This window comes from Thunnus maccoyii, chromosome 18, assembly GCF_910596095.1.
Source record: "Thunnus maccoyii chromosome 18, fThuMac1.1, whole genome shotgun sequence".
Lineage (NCBI taxonomy): Eukaryota > Metazoa > Chordata > Actinopteri > Scombriformes > Scombridae > Thunnus > Thunnus maccoyii.
Window position 1 is genome coordinate 11,120,714 of NC_056550.1, and position 19,681 is coordinate 11,140,394.

The following is a 19,681-nucleotide window of genomic DNA, read 5'->3' on the forward strand; positions in this document are numbered from 1 at the left end:
TGAGCAGAAAGCAAGAACAGTTACAGTATAATCACGGTTGTCATGGAGATAGCTGCTCCGTCCTCCTCTCTTAGCATTTTTGCTCCAGTTCATCTGATTAATTACTGTATTGTGCATACTAACCTCTCCTTTTAATCCAGACCTGCCTTTCTGCACCTGCCCTCAAGACACCCACTAGTTACTTTGAGGAGAGAACGCCCACAAGAAGTTTCCCAGTTTCTCCTCCAGTCTTTATTAAATAGTAGAGGGGTTATCAGCCTTTTTTGTTCCCTGAGTAGGAGCAAGCCAGTGTCCCATCTGTCCAGGCCTACATTCAGACATGGTAAGGTATATGGATGATCTATTCTGTACCTCTACTTGCTGCCAGACATATGCTAAAGGTTGCCACACCCCAACACCCTGTTACTTCCCAGAACAACAGTTTTGGCTGTCCACTCATGATCTGCCTCTCAGGGTCAAGTCTTGCAAGGTGGCACCTCATTTTGTGGGAATTTGACCACCTTCCATTATGGTTCACTATGGTGTGCCAACACCTTTCTTCACATCAATCACATCCAGGTCCAACTAGTACGGTTAGTTGGGTCCAAGAGGTTTGCCGTTGTAGCAAGGTTTTCCTAACTCGATAGGAAGACCATATTACAATGGCAAGGACAACTTCAAGGGCAAGGACGACTTCTCAGATGGTTTGTTACCATCTGAGAAGTCATCCTTAGAAAGTCTTTGGAAAAGGGAAGGCACTTGATGAACCATCCGTGTATCACTGTCTATCACAGGCTAGTTTGGTTAGTTCTTGCCAAAGCCAGTCGGGAGAAGAGTGAAAACATCTTTTTCATCAAGAAAAGCCTACAGTGCTATTCTTTGCTCTTCTTTCAATGAAGAAATACTCTCCAGTCCTGATATAACTGATGCTATAGCAGCATCTACGCTAACCTCTTTAGGAAGCCACAGGAGAGCAGGTCCCTGCAGACTGGATCCTAAACCTGTAGATGTGTGTGGATCACAGTTCACTGCAACAACTTAAGTTGGGTCCATAACCTGTTTGGAGGTGTTAAAGCAGTGTTTGGCAGATTAGCCTGGTTTATTAAGGCTGGTGAGAATACTGTCATTTGAACTCTGGTGCAGACCAAACAACTGTACTGACTCAGCCTTAAAAGATCCTCTTGCATCTGAACTCTGGGGCAGTTATTTTCTGACATAAACTCAAAGCAGACCAGCTACAGGATTAGCAAAGCAAAACTAAACATGCTATGATCTGCTGCTGGATGTATCTCTTACATCTGATTCTATCTGGCTGTTGTTGATAGCAGAAAAGGTGCAGCTTTGACTAATGCTAATAACCAGGTTTTTCCATATGAGCTCATCATGACCAACAGAGAAAATAAGTAAGGCTTTGAAGTGCAGTTAAGAGTCAGTCACCAGAATTTTGTTCCATAGGTCCAGGTAACTCTAATAATGCATGATTGATAACAACAATTATCCAGTGAATGACATACTTGTCATTCGATGTGACTTATATTTAGCTCATGGTTTGTTTATAATATGTCAGTCTGAACTCTAAATGGACTAGAATCCAAAAGCATTTTTTTCCTATTTTTGGTCTTCTTTGGCTACCAAATTACACAACCTTTGAACACAATCTTAGTTGAGTAGATATAGAATATGTCCATCCATTGTCAGGCCATATTGTACACTCACTGGCCACTTCATTAGGTACACCTGTGCAATCTAATAGAACAGCTCTGCCATAATTCTACATTTACAAAGCTTATGCATTTTCTGTTTTTGTTGACATTGTCATAAAGGTGATAATTCTATTTTATGTTTATTATTGAGGTTGTAGTGGGTGGTGGAGGTGCACTGGAGTGCATTATATTGATGTATGATGTATATTCATGTATGTTAATGGAGTGGTGTTAATGTTAATGTCAACAAAAACAGAAAATGTATAAGCTTCGTAAATGTAGAATTTATGGCTGAGCTGTTGTATTGTTTTGTATTAGATTGCACAGGTGTACCTACTGAAGTGCCTGGTGAGTGTGTATTGTCTAAGCTGTATGCCACACAATAAAGCGCACAACATTCTGAATTCATTGAGCTGCTTTGGTTTATTACTGCAACTAATGCAACAACATTCACTAACCACATGGATCCCATTAGAGCATCATATTTACTGTGCTGCTGCTTCCTGCTCTCATCTGCTCTGTACGGTCCACCCAACAAACACTACTGTAACTAATCACTTCCAAAATGATCTTGCTCCAGGAGCAGGGACCCCCTTAAGTAATCCATGTCTTCCCATACTGGGTGCAGGTTTTGCTGGGGGACTCCCAAGGATTGTTGGAGGCTGGTGCAGTCAGGCATGGTGGGGAATGCGAATGAAGGGATTGTGATGAGCTGTTAGCATTTGCCCTAAACAAAGACACACACACACACATTTAAAAGAAGCCTAGGCAAACCAAATTAGGCTGCCGAATTGTGTTTTCTCTCTTCCCTTGCCTTCCACTCCAGAGCCTTTGATGGTCTGAGTCTCTAAGGGCTCTGTCATCATCGGGGAGAGATGAGGTGATTGGGGAGCTTAGGCCCTCTCAGTGAGACAAGAGGGGAAGAGCCCATTCAGAATAAGACAGAGAGGAAGACATGACCTGTGGCAGATTAAAGTTGAAGGTCATCATGAGTACAACAACCAAAGCTCATTTCCTGTAACATAACAAACTGTTTTAAAATGACTAGTGTTGGGACAGGCAGGAGTGCTTTTGGTTATTAACAATAATTCGTAATTATCATAGATAATTACGAATTATGAAATCAAGATATTGTTAATATTAATCAATAATTCGGGCACCAACTGTTGGATCTGTGAGGAGCACAGTTGATTATTTGCAATAATTATCAATTATCAAAGATAATTATAACAATTAATAGAATTATTAATATGAATTAACAAATATGGGGCACCACCCGGAAACCGGGACCAATAACCAAACAAGGCAGTCTCATAAAAGGAGTTCACCTAGAATATCAATATCTGAGGGATATTAATATTCACAGGTGAACAAAGAAGGGTTGAATTCGAGCTCTGACTCCTTCAATCAGCCACTTTTCACAATATGTTAAACACAATAATGACAAAAGAACTTCTGTGTGTGTGTGTGTGTGTGCGTGCGTGCGACAAGATGGCGACGGGGCCTAATGTGACGACGTCATCAGTCTGCGACGCGGACGTGACTATGGGAGGAAGTCACGTCACACGAGAACCGAATGGCGGAAGTACGGCGGTGTCTGGGTTACACAATAGCAAGATGGCATCGCCTAGTGGTCGGCGTCTTGCACTCACCAAATTTCGTGTTACACATGTGTCTGATGGTGGATAAGGAAAGACAAAGCAACGCTTTGTCTGATGTTATCTGACCATCAGATGTGTAAAAAGATGTCGGAGCGTGTATTTGTGTGCGTGCGTGCACGTGTGTGTGTTAGTTGCAAGAGAGGGAGAAGAGGGAGGGAAAGCGATCATGAGGGGAAGAGAAGCAGTTCCTTTGTCCACAGACAGCATGCATATGGACGGCAGTCTGTGACGCACGTTGTCTGGTTTCTGATCGACAAAGCAACTTACTTCCTCACTCACAGTGGCACAAACACAGCGGTAGTCCCGAGTGGGACAAACACAAAACAGTCTAGCGTGGTGAACACAACTAAACAGGCAGCAAACTTAAAATACTCCTTAGAGTAAAGCAGAGAAAATGGACTCAGCAGTCCGTCAACTCACACAACAAACAATAGCAATAACGCTAAAAAGCTAAATGCTAAACAACAGCAACTGATGCTGAAACTAACACACAACTAACACTGCCTCTGGCCAGACTTAAGCCTCTTACTTGGTCGCTTCAGAAAGCGATCAGGGTGTGTGTGAAGTCCGTCTTTCTGTCCAGTTCTGTCCGGCTCTTTCTTCAGCTTGAGTGCAGACGGTGGCTGTTCTCACACAGTCAGCAAAGGTTTAACGGCAGCTGGCTGACTCTCTCAACCTGTGAACTTTACCCCAATACTATCCACCTAAACTTCACCTTTGGCCAACACTATCTAGAAAACTAATGGCCACATTTCCAGATTATTGTGGATGTTCATTGTCTCCAGAGGTTAAATTCTTAATTTCTAGAGACCTTATCTCCACCACCAACATCAGGCCAAAATTTTCAATTTACTTTAGGTGACTGGCAACACTGTAGTTTATATTACCTTCAGTATAAAACAAATTATGTCAGTAGTGTCAATTGTAAAACGTTTGACTTTCATTTATTTGAATGTGGCGTTTCAACTCTGGTGATGCATTTTATTTTTTACCATATGTATATGAAAATCATTTCTACAGAATTTTGCTATAATTACTAATACTTACTTACTAATAATTTAAAAGGTAAATTTTCATTTGTAGTTCTATTACAGGAGGAACATTTGCAGTATTTGATTAAAGATAGTGCTAGGATTTCATAATTATTTTTTGAATATGCAGATATGTAATCACTATATAATAATTACAAATGTAATAGTGACATGGGATTTGGCTCTTTCTAATTTCTAGTTTCAAATTATAAATAAAAGTGAACTACAGTGCCTAGAAATTGTTATATTTTTTTATTCACCTGAGCTGACAATATTAACCACCATTAGCATACAGACATATCATTGATTATTATATTTTCAGCCTGTTTGGGTGTGTTAGCATGCTCACTTACATGTGTATCTTTGCTATAAGCTTGTTAAACATAGAGAATCTGTTAGCAGCTGTAGGGGGTCTACAAATGCACGCATAATGACTGTAACACACATGCATAAATACATGCACACACACACAGGCACACACACACACACACACACACACACAGTGAGTGCTGGCTAAGATTCAGCAGAGATAAGCCATTGGATTAAAACAGCACCAAAATGTCTCTGATGTAGGGGACAGACAGTTATATAACACAGAAAAATGCTGACCAAGAAGAGCAGCTTGGTGTGTGTTCTGGAGTCAGTGTCTTGCTCTACGTACCTGTTTAGTTTTTTTGTTTTTTATATATTTCTGCAGTTTTGAATTTCTACCACACAAATTGATTTACCTATCAGGGTGATTATATAAAAAAACATGCCCTTAGAAGAAAAGTTATTCAGCTGTCTCAGAAGAGAACACAAGCCGAACTAAATTTAAGGTTGAGGCCTCAATGTACAGCAGGGTGTGCATACAAATTTAATCAACTAGTTCCGCTCTCCTCTTTGCTGCCTGAATGCGTTGATTCCTTACAGCAGTGCCATCTTCAAGCTCTACTGGATATGCAGAGGGAACTCCCCCTACAGATTGAACAGTAAAACAACAGCACTCCCAATCCTCCCATTACTATTCAGCACATGCTGCAGCTGCTTAAAGACACTACATGTAGCCACTGGTTTGTGGCTATCATGGCCATAGGTTTTCCATTGTGCAGGTTACATAATGTATTTGCAGAATGTGACCTGTTGAATGAGGATGAGTCGACCTTAACCTGGCAGTGTCTGACCCTGGCATCATTCAAAGAGTTAAGTGGCTCTCCAAGAGGGTGTGATACAGATTCCTCTTTAGCTGGATTGCATGCTATTACAAAACTCTCTACAAGAGTGACATTAGAGTAAAGAAGGAAGAAAGTGAAGCGAGAGCTCGTGAGGCAGGGTGGAAGAGAAAAGTGGAGGAAGAAAATATGGGAAAAACTAAATGAGTCATGATGATGTGGGATAAGATTTGGTTGCAATTTAGACTTCAGATCATGTTTTAGTGCTCTTGCCAAACTGTGAAAACTTTGCGCATGAATTTTTAATATGTAGATGTGGTAATATAAATTTGACATAAATATATTATTTATGCTCTATACCACCAGACGTTATGTATTTTTGAGACACTTTTCCTTTCCATGTTTCTGTCGTCTTGACTGTCTCTTGTTAGTAAGCAGTCACAAAGCCTTTTTTTTTTCCTTTTTCAATACAGGGCTACGTGATCCAGCGTCTCCTCCTCCTCCAGCTCTCCACTCAAGTCAAAGGGAATTCCTGAGCGGCACTCAACCTCGGCTCTGCCATCACATCACCCACGCAGCACTCTTTGCCTCTCAGCTGTTCGGCGCTTTTTATATAGTTTTCATATATGCAATCATTCAGGACAAGAGTAAAGCCCTTCATGATGTTTGGAAACTATTGTGTGGTAAGAGTTTTTGTTAAATCACAATATGACAGGCAGATGTTCCAACAAAGAGTGGTGGAAGTACAGCATCTAAAACTTGAACCGCTCAAACAACAAACAGAATTAATCTTTCTTAAGGGTATAGATACCTGGACAATTGATACCAGTCTTGTATTTGTTCAGTTAAAAAAAAAAAAGCCAGCAGTCGGTAAGTTTGGCATTAAGACTGGAAACACAGGGAAACAGCTAGCCTGGCTTTGTCTAAAGGTAATAAAATCTAACTACCAGCACCTATAAAGCTCACTGATTAACACAATGGGCCTCATGCAAGAAGGTTTCTGTATTCTTATCCTAAAACTCTCTTACTTTTTTCTGTGAGGTTTGCTCTTACAAATTCTCTAAGTCGGAAACTCTCTTAATCCCTACATTCTGTTCAGGTCAAATTTGACCCATTTTTACATTTGAGAGCAGTAAAAACACCCTAAACACCATTCTTTTAGACTGAAATGATATAAACTTTTCCTAACATGATGCAGAATACACAAAAATTATTTTTTTATTTTTGTGCAGCTGATTCACATTTTTGTACATACTGTAGAGGGTGATTCAGGTTGAATTTGATTGTGAGGGTTTTTTCTCTGTAAACAAATAGTGTAAAACCTAAAGAATACACTGTCTCTGCTCTCTGAAAGGATTAATCACCCTTTTATTATTTATTATTATTTCTGGTTCAGAAGTTTGGTAGAGAGACTAATTATGAGGGGATACTGTGAAGGGTCAGAATGTGAACAGTATGTAATGGATATGTCACTTGTTCATGAGTAGGTGTAGTAGGATTTCGGTATCATATTTAAACACCAAACTCATTCTGATTCTAAGACTTTATAATTCTTATAAGTCAAACTAATGTTTCTGCTCAGGACTCATGCAACAGATCTGTACCACTCGTAAATTTTGGAAAAGTACAAGAAAATTGATGAATGCTGCAAATTTTCTTAAATCACTTGTATGTGCCTCTTAAGAAAGAATCTTTTCATACGAGTGGTTCTTGCATGAGGCCCATTATATCCATACAAAAACAGAAAAAGTGCAAAAACAACAAGCTTTCGGAGAGTTATATGCCAGACTATTTGTCAGCCAAGTGAGCTTCAGATTAGTTTTTAGTTTTGAGTAATTACATTTGTGAAAAATACCACTAGGCATGTTCATCACATACACTCCTGAATCCAAACTATTTCCAACACGCAGAGGCATTGTCATGGTTACCAGCCATTAAACACACAACAGCAGAGCTAACGTAAACACAATCCTGTGCACACTCATGCCTGGCGATGCTTTGCTTGGCCACGTTGTTGTGTGCTCAGTTTGTTAGCCACTTGGAATAATCAACCAAGCTCTCTCAGGACTCTCAGGTTGACCATCTGGAACAATGGGGAGCCTTTGGCCCTTTGTCAATCAGAGAAGCTCAGGCATGAACAGGGTGTTGACTGGACCATGTAGGAGTCAGTTATTAGACTGGACCATATGGATGTCCCAGGCCAACTGGAAAACCTTGGCTCCATTGCAGACTCATGGCATCTGCTGAACAAGGCATTCTCATGATTGGCCAGGCTTTGACAACTTTAAATAACTTTATTAGTACCACACTATTTAATACTCTACATCACCAGTGACTTATTGTCCATACCTTTACATTTTACATTGATTTATGTATCTTTTTCATCTTGTTTTTACTTCAGAGCTATGTCTCTCTTCATCACCTGTTCCTGGTTTTTGTAGTTGCACCATGTCATGTTTGACCTCTTTCTGCTCCCCTTCTCTCCACGTTCCATGTGCTCGCTCTGCACGTTCCCACCTGTGCCCGTAATCCACCACATGCACTTTCAGTCTGCTCCCTTTGTCCTGATTTCAGACAATCCCTTCATAGTCACAGCTAACAAGTTGAATTTTAATCATCCATTATCACTACTTAACCAAGCCACCATGGCAGATTTCCCCGTCAAAGGTCACTTTTTGTCCCTGCCTTCCTTGTATTAATGTCAGTATGGCAGCTACTGTGCGTTGACGGAGAGAAATTTGAAATTCATGAATGATATTTTAGTAAATAGATCATATTTTGTTATAGTTAGTTGGTCTAACATGGTTCTTCACCAGTCTTGTGGTACTATGTTGAACTTACTTAATGATAATTCTCATGTTTTATTTTAGTCAGACCACTGACGATGTCGCCCCAATGCAAAATATCTCCAGGACAACGAGGATTGGATTAATATTCTTTACCGTACAAATTTTATCTTGAAGGTCCTCTATCTTTTTCTCTTCCTCTAGGGATTCCTTCTTCTCAAGCAAATTATCAGTCAAGTGATGACACTCATAAAACCCTGACAGCTAGCGTGTGCTCTACTGAGATTGTATTGATCCACCGGCCATTCACTTGAAGGCATGCAAGAGAGAGTAAACGTTTTAATATACCCTGTGCTCAGTATGTTTTACGATAATGGCAGAGCTCATACAGGGTGTGTGGAGCCTCATCAGAGCCGTGTCGCAGGACGCTTGTAGTTTATTTCTTCACTTCTTACAGGAGTCTAAAAAATTCAATCTCACCTAAAATATGTGTTGGCAATTTTATTTATATATCACATTTCATTACAAGTAAGCTCAATGTGCTTTACATTGAAAAATAAAATATAAAAATGTAGGCATGAACATGAGAACATAGTTAACATAAGCAATGTAAATATAAGAATAAAATGATGTACATTAAACATATCACACAGCAATTGAAACCCCCAAAACATCAGCACAACACCAAAAAAACTAACACAACACAATCAAATGGAAAACCCCTGCCCTATCACATAGCCACACATGTAACCAACTGTACAAGAAACAAGTGCTATCATACACACACCAGATCTGGATCTAATTCTGGGTACAGTTAGAAGACCCCTGCCTGTTCACCTGAGAGGTCTGATAGGATTATAATCAGTGAGCAAGTCAGAAATGCACTGAGAAGCCAAACCATTAAGTGCTTTATAGACGATTAGCAGGATTTTGAAGGTGATTCTGTATTGTACCGGGAGCCAATGAAGTGATTTCAGTACTGGAGTCATATGTTCAAATTTTCATGTACGTGTAAGGTCTCTGGCTGCTGCATTTTGAATGAGCTGGAGCCATCCTACTGACTGTTTGTGTAATCCTGCAAATAGAGCATTACAATAGTCTAACCTGCTTGAGATGAATGTATGAACCAGTTTCTCAGAGTCAGTCTGAGATATGAAAGCTCTGAGTTTTGATATATTTTTAAAGTGATAAAACTCTGTTCTGGTGGTATTGGTAATGTGATTTTCAAAATTGAGATCAATATCTAAAAGAATGCCAAGGTTTCTGACTTGCTCACTGTATTTCAGAGAAAGTGATGCCAAGTGTGAATACATTTCCTGTCTCTGAATTTTAGAACCAATCATGAGTATCTCAGTCTCAGTCAACTTTAAAAGGTTTCTGGGCATCCAATAATCAATATCATCAATACAGTTTACTAGTTTGTTAACAGGACTGACATCACCAGAGGTAAGTGAAATGTACAACTGTGTGTTATTGGCATATTAATGGTAAAATATATTATGTTTCTTTATGATGGTACCAAGTGGGAGCTTATATAAATTAAAGAGCAGTGGCCCAAGGAATGACCCTTGTGGAACCCCAGAGAAATTTTTTGTTTCTGTGGATTTAAAGCTTCCAACTAAAACATAAAAGCTCCTGTTCTTTAAGTAGGATGAAAACCAGTTAAGAACAGGACCCACTAAACCAACTGAATCATGAAGCCATTGAATTCAAATGTCATGATCAACAGTGTCAAAGGCAGCGGCGAGATCAAGCAATACTAAAACAGAAATTCTCTGTGAGTCACTGTTGATCTTAAGGTAATTTATTACTCTGGGAGAGCTGTTTCAGTGGTATGAAACCCAACTGGTATGTAGTGTATTTATATTGTGAATTGAAATATATTCATGCAGTTGTTTGTATACAACTTTTTCAAGTATTTTCCTTAGAAAAGGGAGATTGAAGGTCGCTCTGTAATCATCAATTACAGATGGATCTAGGTTGTCTTTCCTCAACAGAGGTGAGATTACAGCACAATTGAGAGAAGCAGGGAAAATGCCAATCTGCAAGGACCTATTAATAACATTTACCATGTCATTCATAAAGCAATGATAGAAATTTTTGAACAGCTTGGTAGGAATGGAATCAAGAGAACAGGTGCAAGACTTTAGGCACTGAATTACTTTCTCCACATTGCTGGAGTTAACTGGTGAGAATGTAGACATTGAGCTCATGGCAGTAAATTGGTGTGAGGGGCCAGATGCAAAACTGTGACTCAACAAATTAATACTTACAACAATGATTTCTTTGCAGATTATCTCCTACACAAATGCATAAACTTCTTATTTACATGTTGAGTCTAACAACAAGAGCTTTGAACAAGGTTGCTTTCTCTGGTGTCAACAATGTTACATACATTTACCTCATGTTTTGGAACTTTGACCATGTTTAACATAGACATCCGACATTAACAGTACAGAAATACAAAAACAACAAAAAGCATGTTATGTTCTGGATTTTTGTTAATTCTTTGTTTTGGGGGTTTTTTGGCATCAGTGTGATGAAATACCTTGAACTGTTTCTTAGTTAATTTTCCAGAAAAGTACAATATCACAATATAGAATTATAAAGGTGCCTTTAAGTACACCCTGTATGCTCTAACCAAAAGGAAGTTTCTTTAATTCAGGGTTTTTGTGTTTAAATTGAAAAGTAATGTAATGAGCAGTGTAACTATTACAATTTCTCCTAACATATTATAGAATGTATTAGTCCAAAGAAAGAAAATTAGTCATATGTAATTTATTGCTTTTTTTCCAAGGGTTTTTCCTTCATTTGGGTTTTGAAAAACCTATCCTATGTACTAAACGTGCTGTATAAAAAGGTAAAAACTTCAGAAAATAAATGTCATATTGTATTGTTATCTGATTCTACAGCAGTCAGCAGTCTTGTTACCCTGAGCAGATTCAAGTCATCGGACAATACACCTGACCTGATACCTATCACCCTCTGCACTGGTGTCCCATCCATAGACAGTGACTGTCTGTTATTTATCAGTTCATTTAATGCAGCTTTAATTCATTATGATGAATGTCTTATGATGTCTTAAAATGTGATTAAATGTAATTAATAGCTGGTGGTCACAGCACACACAGAGCAGCAGAAAGATACTGTACAGTGGACTGTGATGCAATATAAGGAAAACCCATACAATATATCGTTATATGCTTATATGATCAATTTTAGAATATTTCAGTAGTGCACACAGCCTAAAATGAAAACAAAAAGGGGAAATTTAGAGTTATGTTTTGTTTTGTTGGTATCATTGAAATATGATGGTTATTTTAGTGACTCAAAATTTAGTAATGATTGTCTTTTCTTGTCACAAACTCAAATTTCTCTGCAATTTTTTTTTCATTTCCTTGATCATGGGTGTAGATTTGTGTATGGAAGGTAGGGACATGTCTATCAATATCAACATGTTGCTGGATTGTCCCTACCAATATTTTTACTGATCTCAAACAGTCTAGCCACTTTATCTCACATAATGTTAACAGTAAGATATCTGCAGAGTTGCCAGGTTTGTGTGTTTTCTGCAGAAAAATGCACCATTATGATAAAGAGTGAAAGAGCAGGATATGCGGGACACTCAATCTGAAGAACTGGCAACCCTCAACTTCAAGCTGTACGCATTGTTGACTAGCAGCAGCTGGCAGCAGTGACAGTAGTTGTGGAGTTAATGAGGTGGAGAATCTGAAGCAGTTAGTATTTATAGTTTAAACATTCCAAACATCACAGAATTGAAAACAACTTCACTGGACAAAACTAAGATCATCTGATATTATATTTAATTTCAGGCGTTAGGTGTTGTTAAGATTGCGATGGTGGCTCAGTCATGCTTTTTAATTAAACAACTTACAACAAACAGCAAACAACAATTACTGTTGGTGAAAATCCTTCCCAAAAGCAAATTAAGACATCTGGTCTGCCAGTAACAGTTGAGCTCAGTTAATAAGAATGCCTTATCATCAGTCCAAACACTGATGGGTTAAATTAGAGAAATATTTGCTATTTAATGCCATCTCTCCCCTTTTCCATGAGTAGATCAAGAGCAGAGTTATTATTGCATATGTGTCATTAAGTTACGAACATTATTTAAAAGCTAAATTAGCCATAGTTTGTCCAACTGATTTGATTGTGACTGTCAGGCATCATTTCATTATGAAAATCCTGTCAACAGCAGCCTGAGCAGCACAAAGACACACAGACAAGTGAGCTGCAGCCTCTCAGGTGTGCTCTGATGTAATAGTGAAAGATCGAGCGATAAGTTCAGGAGCTGAATGAAAAATAATACAAATAGAAGTTTTTGAGAAGGTTTGAGCATCACTGTGGCTCTGTCATGAAAGTCTTGAATTGTGTCACCCAAATCCACAAACTGAAATAAGGACAGAATCTCAAGTGAGGTATGAAAACCTTACAGCAGCACATGACAAAAAATGTCCCTACCAAAGTTAAAACCAAACTTACACCCTTGTACCATCAAGGAGACATACGTAAATAATGTTTTTTTCATAAGCTGAATAGTGTTTTTATATATGACTCTGTGTGTGTGTGTGTGTGTGTGTGTGTGTGTGTGTGTGTGTGTGTGTGTGTGTGTGTGTGTGTGTGTGTGTGTGTGTGTGTGCGCATGCATGAGGCAGGAATTGTATTTGCAAGAACTGAAATACTGAAAAAGAAACACACATTTGCTGTCCTTGAAAAACTGAGGTTAAGCTAAGAGGTGTTTTCAAAGACCAGTTAGATTCTTTGTTATTCTGTGAGGACATTCACAAGGCTGGCCTGCCTATTCACAAATGGAAAGCCCACATGTATTAAAACATCAAAGCTTGCTCTGTGCTATGTTGAACTGTGCAAAGATCCATGAGTTGCTGTATTTTCTTGCTGTCGATACGTGCCTTGAATACATTAAGTGGGAGAGAGGGCGAGAGAGGGGGATGAATAAATAAGTGTACTGGGTTGGAGAGAAAAAAAACGGCTGGAGTGGTTTTCATTCCATGCTCCTTTTAAATCTTTGGCCAGTAAGAATCTGATGAATTAATAATAACATAAGGTTTGGTTTGCTTTCTGCTCCCTCACACCACCTCTTTTCTTTTGGATGCTTTTTCCTCGTTGTTTGTATTTTCTGGATGCTTTTTTTCCCCTATGTGTGTATTTTTTGGATGCTTTTTCCCCCTTGTGTGTATTTTTGGAAATCGCCTTCATTGCTACAGACTGCTTCAATAATTCACATGAAAGTTTTAAAGCGCAGAAGATTATCTTGCGAACATTCAGTCTGAGAGAGGCCAGAAAAATAATTAAAGTTTTCCCTGTTTTCTTTCTTAATAACCCTCTCAACACACCAGTGTCAGTCACTGTAAAAACAAAAATACAGTCACAGTGTGAGCATACACTGCCTGTAAAGCAAAATTAATTATTTTTACAGGGAAAATGAAATCAAAGCATTCAGGAACAAGGCTGTTGTTATATAGAAAGAGAAGAAGAGGAAGAAAAGAGACCATGACAGGGACATCGTGGCTCCTATCAGATTTAGTGAGATGCTATTTAAAACATTTATGTATGCTTTGTTTTGGTTGATTAGGGTTTAATTTCCACTGTCGATGTGAGAGAAAATAACAACTTAGTATTTGCCTCTGTGAACCGTCATCTGAATTAACCTAATTTAACCAACCCACCATTCTGTTATCCTTTGCATTAGAAAATACATATTTGGCTTAAGTCTTCCTCATGAAACCTGTTGGGATATTTCTGTGAAAGCTCTCCAAAATGCTGTGAGCAGAGTCTGTATTACCAGAAAGATTTTTTTTAATCTTCTTGTCTCCCAGCTGCAGTGATTCAAAATTCTGCACACATCATGGTGCTAAACACGTTGAGCTCGCTATTATACAAGATGAATACATCGGTGTGGGCAAGGACGTGACTTTGTTACAGCACTCTTAAAGATCAGGGGTAATCTCTGAGAGGTGAGAATCCACCTACAATCCCCACACAACCAAGAACATTTTTTGTTCTTGTTTGTTGAGTGTAAAGCGTGACTTTGCTGAGCAACAGTTACTATTGGCCTCGCTGTTAGTTTCTGTCATCCTGCTACACAAAATCCACTATGCCCACTTTTGCAGTATTAAGCATCGGACCTTCAACGGTATCAAGAGGCCCCAAAAGTTCCCCAGATGGATATAAATTACTTTATTTCTTCACTCGTAAAAGTAGAAGCTGTATTGTGTCAAGTGAAGTTTAATGCAATTTAGACATGTTCAAAATATACAGTAAAATGTGTTTATTAGTAACAATATAGTTGTTTAAATTCCAGCTGAAATTAAATTGTAAATTACACACACAAAAGGGAGAAACATATATTTAAAATTCTTAATTTCATGACTGTGCCCCCTAGTTTAACATTATTTCGACTAAGTACCATCATCCACTTACATAGCTGTCGACCTTATAGAGTTGCGAAATTGGAGCTGCTGCTTCTGTATTCCCATTTCAAAATTTTCTTTAAACAATCTCCTAAATGTTACTGAACATAGAAACTCAGGACTTTCCTGGATACCATCACAAGCCTGTAGGATTATATTACGATCACAACTATCAAATATTTCACCTTGTTTCTCTCAAAGTCATGTCTTGTCTGTGATTTTGGCATGGCGGACGCCCAAGAATACTACAATAGCCTACCCATGAGCCTCGACCACCGTTGCTATGGAGAAGGAGCCATGGCCACTAATCGGGTTGTGATATTTTCCTTCAGACCTTTTTCTTCATTCTAATAATACAAAACTATTAACAATACTTTTAAAAAGCATGTTGGCACTATTTTTTGACTACAAAGAGGGATGATTATATGTGATTTCGGTTGGACTTTAAGAATCTGAAGATTGACATCTCTATTGAGATTTTAAGCTGTGACAACGCACCATTCAAAATGGCTCAGAAAACATGTGGTGTTAACTTCAAGGCTGACTGAGTAATTAATTATCTGTAGCTGTAGTACTGTGGTCAGCACGTTTCCTCCTGCACTAGTGGCATTTCAACAAATTAATCTACCACTTTGAATAACTTTAAGAGTGCAAAAGTGAACAAGAGCCCCTCTGGGATCATAGCAAACACACAGATGTGGCACAGATGGATTTGTACCAGGCAAAAACGGTCCATTAAGTTTATTAAGCATGTCATTTGTACACTGAATCAGTAGAAACACATTAAACCTGCCATGAGAGTTGTTTGTTGTGGTATTCTTTGTGTACCTCACTACAAGCTACTAAAAAATACTGCACAATAGTGATCTTATATCAGATATAGCAGTTTCAGCCACTATAAACTAAAGTAAACCATATACATGATATGATTTACCAGCCAGAGACGATATCGTGAGCAAGATTTCTACCTTTCAAAAGTGCGTGTGCTCACTTACACATATCAACTGTGCTGTACGTCCTGTACGTGAATCTTTTACGTGTACTGTCTGTGAAGATAAGGAGACCTAGAATGCATAAGTGTTAGTGCAACAAGCTGGATCACAGAAGGCGCTCTTCAGCCAAACAGCCCCCTGCTGTGACCAGTCAGAGCATTAACAGCCATAAGGAAGGAGGTGCATATCAATGTGTTTCTCAGCTCACGGCATGTTTCGTTAAAAGAGGCGGGAAGATTGAGCCTCCTCTTATTTCTTTTGCAGCCCCTCAAATGAGCGTGAGTGATACTCCCTCATCGTTTCCACGTATGAAAATAAATGGGCCTGGGTTACAGTATATCTTCATGTATGAAATTGCTTCTACTGTAGGTTTGTGTGTGTTGGGATAATAGCCCTCCTATATTCCCACTGTATAGTAACTCTGCCTCCTGTCAGAGTGACAAAAAGCACCTCTGTTCACACTGCTGCTGATGTTGCAGATGAGAGCCTCAGGTTTTATATCCTAGAGAGGAGAGAAGAGGAGAGGAGAGGGATGGAGAAATGGAAATAGGCATAAACATAGAAATAAAAATAAACTGCAACCTCTGGGGTTCTAACACCCACCATCTCCTGTGCTGCGCATCTGCTTGCACCTCAAGTGAACTTTGTTATTTATCCTGTTATTTACTATTGTTACCATGTTTTATCTCTTCACCTCCAGCCCAGTTCTGCTCCTCTAGTCCCTCTTAATGCTGCTGGTAGCTGCTAAGGTCATGGATGTTGTTTCCTCTCTTAAGTCAACCACTGTCTCTGCCTTCATTCCTACATCCTTGTCATCCTCCCTGCCTGAGGGATACTCTGAATATTGCGTGTATGTCAAGTACACTGGGAGAGGATTGCATTCAACACAGAACAGTGTATAATTATGTTCATAAGGAACTAAAAAAAAGGTTCAACTTTCTCTAATTCAGCCTTCACACGCACACACACACACATTCAAACACACATGGTATCCATAGTGTGTGATGCCAACATGAAACACCTGTTCTATTTCACACACGCTTTGTGCTCTAATAAGCATTGCCCACACTCCACTCTCCTCTGCAGAGCAGCACAATGAAATTTGCATGTACTTGCTCAGCCAATCAGGAGAGGCCCAGTCTTTCCCATGGTGCCCACATACCTACAAGCTTATAGAGTTAGTTAGAGGACCCATCTATGCTGTGAGGTTAGTCACAATGCACACCTTTTATTCTTTGTTGTAATGTGTATCAGTGCATTAAAGACCCTTGCTCTGTGCAAGCTGCAAGCGTGTTGCTCAGTCCTGTAAACAGCAGGGGGGCTGCCATGAAAGCCTTGTGTTTTCATGCTTCGGCCCTCTGCATGTGAGAAAAGTCTGAGGTTGACATGCAAGACGCTGTGCATTACAGAGAGCACAGGTTTCTGTAAATGTGATGTACTGTAGTGCAGTTACATTGCCACAGACCAATCAATGTTTTATAACTGATTCTGTAATGTTCTCTAAAAATGAAGGCAGTCTGTAAGATATGAATTATAATCAATATTGTGATCTCAAGGAGTTTGTGTTGGTTTAATCAGAGGTTCAAGTGTGGCAAGTGCTGGGATTCTAAAAAGTCTTAAAAGTGGGAAAAATAAGCAAAAGAAAAGTAAAAAGTGTATACATAGTGTGATGCTTTCACATGCTTTCAAATTTTGTAAGGGTTTCATGCTCCTCTGGGTGTTGAGATCATTTTCAACCCCAGGCACATAAAACCCTCTCAAAACCATCAAGTTGTCATTTCCTCCCTAGAGGGACTGTAGAGGGCTCCTAAGTTCACCTTTGCCTTAGGCCACCTCTCTCCTGAGCACACAAAAGCCTGTGGAGTGTATCCTATGTTTTAATGTTTTAATCTTACCAGAGGCCAAGAGTATATTTATTCAACACTTTTGCAGTACTGTTAAGTTTTGTTTTGTTCTTTTATTAGGATTTTTTTTTATTTTTGAGACTTTCCACTTTACTCCACTATATTTTAAAGAGAAATATTAGACTTTTTTATACATTTATCTGATAGCTGTAGTCACCAATTATTCTTCAGATTTGGATTTTACATTCAGAATAAGATTGGCTCATCAAATATTGCTTCTTGTATCTCCAAAACAGGCTTCTTTCATCTGCATGACATAATAAAAAGACATTATCTAAACAGTTTGGGAGAATTTCCTCAGTTTGTAGAGGAGCATGTAACCTTTCAACTGATCTAAGGTTTTTCACCTGACAGGAAATATTAAACTGTAAACTCTTCTTCACAGTGAGTACCATTAATGAGTACATTTAAATACAAATACTGTCATGTGAAATCTTCCATTTTGGTTTGATACTTTGAAGTCAGTGTAAAGCAATAATAAATATGTGTTTTAAGATTTTCACACCACAGAAAACAAAATGTGTTAGTAACTACGCAGCCAAATTTGAATGATTAAAAAATTATATATTATATAAAATTAAAGTTTCAAAATCATGGGAAAAAAAGCAGTAAGCTCTGAAAGGCCGTGTCCGCTGAAGGAGCTGAAACCACACCCCAACTGAACAGCCTCTGAGCCTCTGAACTTAACAACACTCATGCTGAACTACCTTAAAAAATATACAATTTAAAATAGGCCTTGTTTGTAGGTGTAAGAAAAGCAACATGAATGATATTTCAAAAATAAAGTAATGTTAGGAGCCACTATTTAATTCAACACATATTTTGTAGGTAATTGTGGACTTATTTCAGTAAAAATATAACTTAAATGACTAGTTAACAAGCAATCCATCACCAGTCATTGTTATGTTAAACCCCACCCACCCACCGAAAAAAACCCTCCCGTATTTTGAAACCTAAATGTTGGCAGGTATGCTGTTGTGATCCTGACCACAGAAATGGTGAAAAACAGTTTATGGTCTAACTCCATAATTTAGTACTACATAGTTCAGTCTTTTCAGCGGTTATTTTCTAACATGTATAATGTTTTTAAAAACAAATCTCACACAGACTTAAACTAAAGTAAAGGATTTTCAGTACTTCTTTTAAGTATTTTTTTCTTGTACTAAATTGTCACACCAGTGGAGTAATTCATCTCCTAAGATTTAACTAATATCAAAGATATTGCTGAACTGATTACATATTTCTTTCCCTTTTTCTTTCTTGTTTTATCTGTTCTGTTAAATCATGTAAATCAAAGATAGTAAATGACTCTAAAGCAGAGATCCCTCTGTTATAAATCATGTGAACACTCTTCATCAAAGAGTAATTAGTTTTCCTCAAGGAAGACTTCAACATGACAGAACAGTGAAAAGCAGAGGCAGCTACTGCATGTTGTGGTTGTAATCAAAGAAAGTTAAAAGACCACCAGTTTAATTAGAAATGCAATCCTGGTTGTTCGGGCCATAAGGATGCTGCCTGAGAAAAATAATATTTTTATTTAGGTTGCATCAACAGTCGCATATGAGTTAAAAATAAGCAGTAAACTCTTTAGTCATACGCAGCATAGCTGTGGTTTATTTGATGGTAGTATTCAAGGTCACTGTGTACTGCAAACACGCTGATTCCTCTCTGACCCGCGGTTGTACAGTAACAGAGATTACATTATCTATTTAGAAACTAATCCCCTACATTAAAAAAGAAAATGAATGAAAATATTTGAAACCACATGTGACTAAAACATCAAGGAGAGATTCTCCTCATTGTGAACAATGAGCTCTTGCCTGTAGGCAAAGTATAGTTGTTCAGTGTTCAAAGGGGGAAAAAATAATTTGAAACAATATGATTAAAGCCTACAAATGAGCGGCTTTGCCCAGAGCAAATAAGTCATTATGCTAGAAGAGACATACAAGACAGTAATTTCAGTAGTTTGAAAATTGCTCATTAGGGCTGCAACTAAGGATTATGTTGACTCTTCCTTGTTTG

At 38.5% G+C, this 19,681-nt stretch overlaps 1 protein-coding gene across 3 annotated transcripts in view; it reads left to right on the top strand.

The window, feature by feature from the left end:
• The window catches only part of LOC121884119, an 82,529-nt gene that overhangs the window by 52,226 nt on the left and 10,622 nt on the right, over nt 1-19,681 (top strand). For 2 of the 3 annotated variants that reach the window (XR_006092304.1, XR_006092306.1), the window contains one exon: nt 5,999-6,198. Coding sequence is in view for 1 of the 3 variants with exons in the window: in XM_042392736.1 (XP_042248670.1) it covers nt 5,999-6,208 (210 nt within the window). In the remaining 2 variants the exon portion in view is untranslated. Of the gene's footprint in view, nt 1-5,998; nt 6,209-19,681 lie in introns of those variants that run through there. The other variant, XM_042392736.1, reaches the window with a different exon arrangement.